Source organism: Chrysochloris asiatica, unplaced genomic scaffold (genome assembly GCF_000296735.1).
Source record: "Chrysochloris asiatica unplaced genomic scaffold, ChrAsi1.0 scaffold00103, whole genome shotgun sequence".
NCBI classification, from domain to species: domain Eukaryota; kingdom Metazoa; phylum Chordata; class Mammalia; order Afrosoricida; family Chrysochloridae; genus Chrysochloris; species Chrysochloris asiatica.
Window position 1 is genome coordinate 8,544,594 of NW_006408621.1, and position 8,467 is coordinate 8,553,060.

At 35.6% G+C, this 8,467-nt stretch overlaps 1 protein-coding gene across 1 annotated transcript in view; it reads right to left on the minus strand.

Moving 5' to 3' along the window:
* Window positions 1-8,467, minus strand: part of ROCK1 (Rho-associated, coiled-coil containing protein kinase 1) — a 221,691-nt gene that overhangs the window by 38,162 nt on the left and 175,062 nt on the right. The window contains exons 19-21 of the mRNA XM_006867285.1: window positions 6,429-6,589; window positions 4,941-5,125; window positions 3,115-3,184 (exon numbers count right to left, since the gene is read on the minus strand). Of these exons, the coding sequence (XP_006867347.1) occupies window positions 3,115-3,184; window positions 4,941-5,125; window positions 6,429-6,589 (416 nt within the window). The remainder of the gene's footprint in view (window positions 1-3,114; window positions 3,185-4,940; window positions 5,126-6,428; window positions 6,590-8,467) is intronic.

An 8,467-nucleotide genomic window follows, 5' to 3' on the forward strand; every position in this document is an offset into this window, starting at 1 on the left:
CTGTGGATATCCAGGGCTCATGTATGAGATTACTAACAAGCATTACTGAATAATCAGATGAGGGACAGTTTGCTATGTCTACTAGGTGGCTAAAGTCTGATCCTCAGAGCCTATGGTTTGGACGGTCAACAACGCTTGACCTCCTGACCGGGTCCACAAGGGAAAGTTTTGTGGTGAAGGAAGCCCTTTTTATATTGATTGTGGAGGTGTACACATTTGTTAAAACATTCTGGACTATACACTTAAAATGGGTATTATTTATCATGTAGAAATTATACTCCAATAAAGTATAATTAAAATAACAGTTGAGAAAAACATTGTGAAGAAACTTAGTACCATTCAGTTAAAAGTTAGTTCAATTCTTGAAGTCAATGTTAGAGAAAACCTTTCCTTTCACCTGGGTAGATAAAGAAAAGTGGAAGAAATACACACAAAAAATGCTATTTTGACATATGAATACTATATAATTATTGCAAAAATAATGGTTCTTAAAAATTCACTAAGTTTTTGCCAAATATGTGATCAAATATGTAACAGATACAAGTAAGTATCAGACACATATTGTGTTAGGGGCTGGATTTCCAGAATAAACTCCTAGTTCTGATGTCTATTTTTAAAAAATCACCTTTTTAAACTCCCAAGTTAAGAAGAAAAGAATTATAGGGACAACAAATAGCTGTGGAGAACTACTTTTATACTGTGTACTTATTCTTTTAAGAAATAATACTTCTATAGGGGAAAAATTCATAATTTTATGGGTATGCAAATGTAAGAACAGTAACAGTTTGCTCTAGTTTAATTGTTTACAATTTCTAAAATAAAATGACACATTTTGCCTTTAAGAATCATTTATTTTCTGACTTCAAGTACTAAAATTTATAGTGGAAAATTAACATAAGGATAAAAAGACAATCTAATTTGAAAGCTCAAATTTCAAAAAAAAATCTTAAATTTGACTCATAGTAACATGTCAAATTTAATAATACCTAACTCAATCTTTACTAAGAGAGCTGGGCTGTTAACTCAAGATCAGTAATTTGAATCTATCAGTGAGTTGCTCCTGGGAAGAAACATGAGGCTTTCTGCTCCCATAAAGATTTACAGCCTTAGAAACTCTATACAGGGTCGCTATGAGTCAGAACCGACTCAGTGTCACACAACCACACCATGATCCCAATATTTGGGGAACTCAGCAGTTCTGTACAATAAGCAATGATCTGTGAACCATAAGGATAGATGTTTGAGGTTCACCAGCAGCTCTGCGGGAGAGAGATGAAGCTTTCTGCCCCTGCAAAGATACATAGCCTTGGAAACTCTATACTGAATTTGCTATGAGTCAGAACCAAGTTTGATGGCACTTAACAATAACTCAATTTCTACAAGCATTGGAATACATATATCAAAACTAAGAACACAGTGTTAGGTTTTGCATTATTTTGCAGAGGCAAAATCAAGAACCATATGAAAAACTGCAGGTCATTACACATTCATCCAAAAATTTGGAGCCACTGGATGATTCCATTTTAGAAGTATGCAGACAAGATCAAGTCTAAGAAATTGTAGACTACTTTGTAGAAGTTGATACTACTTCCTTTGAATAATTAATGTTAATACACACTCAAGGAAAGGTCGTTGTTGCTGTTGTTACGTGCTGCTGAGTCGGTTCCGACCCATAGTGACCCTGTATAGGGTTTCCAAGGAGCAACTGATAAGCTTGAACCACCGACCTTGTGGTTCAAACCGATTTTGCAGTCCAGCGCATTAACCTACAGTGCCATACCAGTATTCCCAAGGAAAGGTAACAGTAATTTAAAAAACCAAAACATTATTTCAAGAATGGGCCAAGAAACAAGCATGAAAAATATGTTTAGAAAGCCTCCATATTTATTAGTTGCTCAGAAAAGTATGGCATCAATCAACAAAGCCCTAAATCATGCAAAACTTCCAGAATTCTAATAGTGTCAGAATTTATGGAAGAAACCATTATTTCCAATATAATATTCACTTGGTTTCTAGTGGGCTGTAACCCATGCTCCTTGTATTTACTTGCACTGAGTAAGTCCTATTATGAAACGTGGTTGCCAGTGTAATAGTGAGGGTCAGCTAGGTAAATGCTCATTTGCATTGATAGAGTACAAGTTTGGCAACCAAAAGAAACAAAAAATCCAGAGGCTTTAATAAAGTCTCAAAAGGCAATAAAGCTCACTAATAATAAAAGCAAAAATAACTTGGGTATATAGGTGGGTGGGGGTGGGTTTGGATTTATTCACGGGCTAGAGGGTAAACACGTGTTAATGTGGGTGATGGGACAGGCAGTATACAATAAGAGGGAAATTGGCAGAGGAAAGATGAAGATAGCAGGAGACACAGAGATAAATACTGTTAACTGATGTTACATGGAGAGGATTGCAATAATTGTAATCAAGTACAGTATACGATTTGCTGAATGTAAAACTGATGATCTGCTCTGTAAACTTTCACTCGATTCACAATGAAAAGTTAAAACAAAACAAAAAAACTTGACCTGAAGCAAGTAAGAGAACGATTTCTATTGAGTAAAAACAAAACAAATTCATGGAATATTTGTACACAGCTAAAACAAAAGAAATTTCTTAAACATTAGCTCTATCTACAACTCAAAGGCTGCTCTAATGTGTGATGGCTGTGTGCCGTGGAGTCGATTCCGACTCAAAATCTTTGTGGGAGCAGAATGCCTCATCTTCCTCCTGCGGAACCGCTGGTAGTTTCAAACTGCTGACCTTGCGGTTCGCAGCCCGATTTGTAACCACTACGCTACCAGAGCTCTAATGTGTACACATGATAATTCTGGCATTCTAAACCACCAAAGCTTGTTTCTAGGTAAACAGAACCATTAAGAAACTCTTATAACTCTAATGTAATAGCAATTTTGGAAATATTTTTGCAAAAATGGTCCTTTCTTCACAACTTCAACCATTAACTCAGATTCAGAAATGAAACAGAGATGAGAATACAAAAGGAGAAAAACTATTGATAGTCACTTGATCAGCAAGTACAATTCTCTAAAAAACTCTAAATACCTTGCTTTCAATCAGGTTCTGAAACAATTGGTAGGCTAACAATGATTTTACTTACCGAGAAATACTGCTCAGCTTCAAGCTGATCTTGTAGCTCCCGCATCTGTCCTTCATTTCCTCTATATTGTCTTCAGATAAAAAAGAAAATTGTAAACAAATGCACTTATTTATGGCAGCCTTTATAGTGTTCTTAAAAAACACACTTCATATGTAGTACTACTTTACTAATTGATTTGATTAAACTACACTACCTAGTTCTATTTAGCTCTTTATAAAAATAAAGCCATATGTAGTGTACTGTTGTGTGCCATTGAGTTGACTGAACTCGTATCAACTCTATATGACAGATTAGAGCCACCCTATAGATTTTTCTAGGCTGTAATCATATGGGAGCAGATTGCCAGGTCTTTCCTTCTATGGTGTTACTTGTTGTTGTTTGTTGTTAAGTGCCGTCGAGTCAGTTCCGACCCATAACGACCCTGTATAGGGTTTCCCAAGTGACACTGGTGAGTTTGAACCACCAACCTTGCAGTTCAAATGGCTTTGCAGTCTGGCACATTAACCCACAGTGCCACACCAGGACTCCCGGGGTTACTAGGTAGATTCAAACCATCAACCTTTCAGTTAGCAGCCAACTGCTTAACCATTGTGGCACAAGGGCCTATGCAAAGTATAGGGAATCCAATCAACGGACAGTCATGTCTTTTGCACACATTTTTAAGGAAAAACAGTATTAGAGATATACTTTAAATATTTTATGTAGTAAGTAAAAAATAAAAATATTTAAAAGCAGTAAGAATAATTCAGCACTTAACAACAACAACAACAATATATTATGACCAATTAAGTGAAAGAAGAGTGATGGCGATGAACAATCAGGTAAGGAAGAAGGGAAGGCAAGAATAATAAAATGACAAAGAAAAAACCTAGACAAAGAGACATGTATACGATGCACATATAAAACTGAGAGAGAAACAGGCTTAAAAAGAGAAAAACACAACGTAAGGCAAAGACAACAGATGTTCAAGGACTAATCATTCCATATGTGGTTGTTAAGCTTTACTAGATAGTAGTAGCTTTGTATTTTTAACACTGAACTAGGGATGCAGTAAATTATAAATGTTTGCAAAATGTTGAGTGAAGTCATCTTGGGAAGAAAAATACAAAACACATCATATTGGTGAAAACAGTGGCTTAAAAGAATTTCACCAATATAAATCCAACAAAACCAAAACTAACAATTTTATTCAAAAGTACTGTGCTATTAAATGAAACTGGCAACTGAAGATACTATTACATAAATTTGAAGAAAATTAAAAATCCATGACTCATCACAAGATATACTCATCTTTGATATCACACATTTTTAAAGCAGGTCTTAATACATCTGATAGCAATACTGACACCTTGCTGTGTCTCAACAGCACACACACAGTAACAGCAAAGGTGTTACGCTGCAGGATAAGCACTGGACTCCTAACCACAAGGCTGGCAGTTCAAGCCTACCAGTCCCTGCTTGGAAACCCTATACAGGGTCACTATGAGTTGGCACTGACTTGAGCCAATGAGAAAATTATGCGCTTTTGTTTCTTTTTTCCTTCACCATAAATACTTGCTACTACGAAATCAGTAGCCTAGATACTCTTCTTTTTATCTCCTCCCCTTAAATATCTGCATTTTTTATTTGGTTAGCCTGTCCTTCCAAAGCCTGAACTCCTTTATAAACCTTCTTTGAAAGTAAATTCTTTTATTTATAAATGCCTTTTTAAAAAAAGTCTTCCTTTTACAAATTCTAAATATATAATCAGTACATACATAAAACATTAAACACATAAACAAATGTTGAGCATACACAGAAATACAGGTGTTATTTTCAAGACTTACTTTGTAAGTTGAGCTAACTCAAATTCTAATAATCTTTTTGCTTCTAATAAAGTATTTATTTCCTGTTTCATCTGTTTCTCTAAACCTTTTAAATTGTCTGCCTCAAAAGCTTGTGTCTTCAATTCATTTTGTAACAGCAGTCGCTTATTTGATTCCTGCTCCAGTTGCAAGGTTAGATTCTTAATCTATGAATAAGAAAAATAAATGGGACCATAAATCTCTTTGGCGATTTATTAGACGTTATTTAAAAGAATAGTAATCCAATCTCAAGTATATTATAATTCCTATAGTGATAAGCATACACAGCATTAGTATTCCATGAGTGCCAAGGTGTTTATTCTTACAATTTACTGTTAAGTCAAATTAATTCCCAGATTTCTGATATGAGATATTTTGGACATTCAGGAACATTCCAAAGGATCATTTAAATTCTGTTTATTCAAAATGTTTACGTGCTCTAATCAATAAGCATCTCAAGTATACAAATTGAATGTATACTTAATTCAACTCAACAAATACTTATCAAATACTTATTATTTATTGGGACTAACAAGCTAAATATTTTAAGAGTATTACCCAATATTCTTTGTGATCTGCTCCTGGTCTATTTCTGTCACTGGCCATTCTCTATAACCTAATCCTCAACTGTGACAAGCTCTCCTTCACCTCACAGTTTTCACATATGGCCTTCCCTTTATGTATTAGCTTTCTAATTAAATAACATCCCCTTAGTGAGGCCTTCTTCAACTCCCAGACATGATTAGTTCTCACATGATTAGTTCCCAGACACAGCCCTTACTCGCTCACCTTCTTACCCACTCAGTACTCATCTTTTATTTCTGATAATGTTCATTTTACCAAGTCAAACTTCTGACTCTCAAACAATCACTTTCTGAATTCTTATTTACCTTTAAAATCTGGAGAACATCTTGTTCCTCTTTGTGAAGGCATTCATTTTAGTCTTCTCTTTCTCCCCATTTATTTTATATGAATTAAGTATTTTCAGTCTTAAAATAATTTCTAAAATACTTAGTTACCACCAGGATATAATTATTAACTTATAAACTCTTTTATGTATGTGTACTCTATGTTTGTCTATCACTCTAATCCAATAAAGATTTTGTAGTTTACTTTCCCAGAAATTTATAAGCAATGTTCTTCCTATAGGGTACAGGATACTTTGTAGTAAATTTTTATCTTTTAAACAGAAGGTTAGTTTCTTCAGGGAAGGACTATCATTTCAATAGAGGTGTATTATCAATGCAAAATGGTATCGATGCCATGGAATGAATGTTCAATAAGGGTTTGAAGTTGACAATTCTAGGAGGTAAGGTTACAGTAGTGATCACAGCAGCAAACACAGATCCACACAGGTTAGTCATTCAGATTTCATCCATCTTACTTAATTTGAAGATAATGACTCTTTATTCATAATTTATGATTCTCTTTAAAAACATGAATAAAATCAGTACTGTCTATTTGTCTTACTTCATCTTCCATTCTTTCCTTATTTTCCGCCAAATGCTCTAACTTCTGCTGAGACTGCTTTAGATCAACATCTAGCATGGAACATTGTTTCTCAATATGAACAACACTATTTTCAGCCTTCTCTCTAGCTTCTCTCTCTTCCTTCAGCTTTTTTTCCATCTCTGCAAAAGAAAAACATTACAAACAAATATTTAAAGTGAGAGAATACTTTAAATTTTATATGTTCTGTATAATACAAACTGGTGCCAAATAGCCCTACTGTTTTTATCCTGGGACTTTAAGGGAGTTTTAAAATGAGATAATAAAATACTTTAAATCTAGCCCTTGTCTGATGATATGAGAGATTATAGCATCATTCTCAGACCAGAAAGTGGAAAAGCTAGGGATAAAAATGGAGGTAGGTCAGGGGAAAGCAAGAAAATAAAGTTGTAGTTATTAATCTGTATCTTGCTTTTCATATCAATAAGCATCCACTTTAATTTAATTACCAGAAAACAAATGTCTTCAGTGAGGCTCCATTTTTTGAGATTTGGAACTAAGGCTCTGTGAGGTTAACTTTTCCATTCTCAGGCAACTATTAAGTTATATCATCAGGATTCAACGTGCAGGTTTACAGGACTCTAAATCTTGTGCTTTTCCTATTAAACACATTTCCTCAAAAATATTTTTTTTTAAAAGTGAGGTAAAGAAGAAACAGCAAGCGGTAAGGATAAAGAGTAGAAAATACCATGTCCAGGAAATAAAAATGAGAAAGATTACTATTGATTCAATGCTGATTATTTACAGGTATAGTAAGTGCTTACTTGCTTAAGCATAACATACATAACTAAGTGCTTACTAAGGAGCTCTGGTAGCGTAGTGGTTACGAATCGGGCTGCGAACCCCACAGCAGTTCAAAACTACCAGCTGTTCTATGGGAGAAAGATAAGGCTTTCTGCTCTCGTAAAGATTTACAGCCTCGGAAACCCTGTACAGGGTCACTAAGAGTCAGAACCGACTCCACGGTACATAACCACCACCACCATATACTGTAGGCCAATAGAAAGCACTTAGTAAGTATATTATTGTGACGCTTTTATTATTGTTATCTGCTGTTAAATTACTTCCAAGTCATGGCAATCCCTAGTGTGCACAGTAGAAATGAACTCCATAGTGTTTTCAAGGTTATGATCCTTTGGAAGAAGACTGCCAGGCCTTTCTTCTGGGGCACCTGTGGGGGTACTATAACTTTCAACCTTTCAGTTAGCAGCCAAGCACCTACCACTTAGCAATGTCTCAAACTTAAGTACCAACTGACTATTTGACATCTCTACCTGGATATCTAATAAGCTTGTCAAAGATAACATTTAAAATGCTGTTGTTAAGTGCTGTTGAGTTGCTTCTGACTCATGGTGACCCTATACAGGGTTTCTGAGGAGTGGCTGGTGAGTCTGAACCGCAGGCCTTGCAGTCCAGTGTGTATCCTACAGCGCTATACCAGGAATTCAATATATAAAATGGTGGTGGTAGTTATGTGCCGTGGAGTCAGTTCTGACTTATAGAGACGCTGTATAGGGTTTCTGAGGCTGTAAATCTTTATGGGAGCAGAAAGCCTCATCTTTCTCCCGTGGAACAGCTGATAGTTTCGAACTGCTGATCTTGTGGTTTGCAGCCCGATTTGTAACCACTACGCTACCAGAGTTCCTTAACATATAAAATAGAGCACCTTTATTCATTCTCTTGTATCCCCAAAACTACTCTTACCCCAATCATCGCAATCTTGATATTTTCGTTCATTTAGTTTTTCAAAGTATGTCTAAATCGTTCTTGCTTTTTCTTTTCCACTTTCTATCCAATTACCAACTCTTTTCATGGATATTTCCACTTGTTTCCACCATCACTTGTTGTTTTTGTTGTTAAGTGCCGTGGAGTCGGTTCTGACCCATAGTGACCCTGTACAGGGTTTCCGAGGCTGTAAATCTTTACGGGAGCAGAAAGCCTCATCTTTCTCCCGCGGAACAACTGGTAGTTTCGAACTGCTGACCTTGTGGTTCACAGCC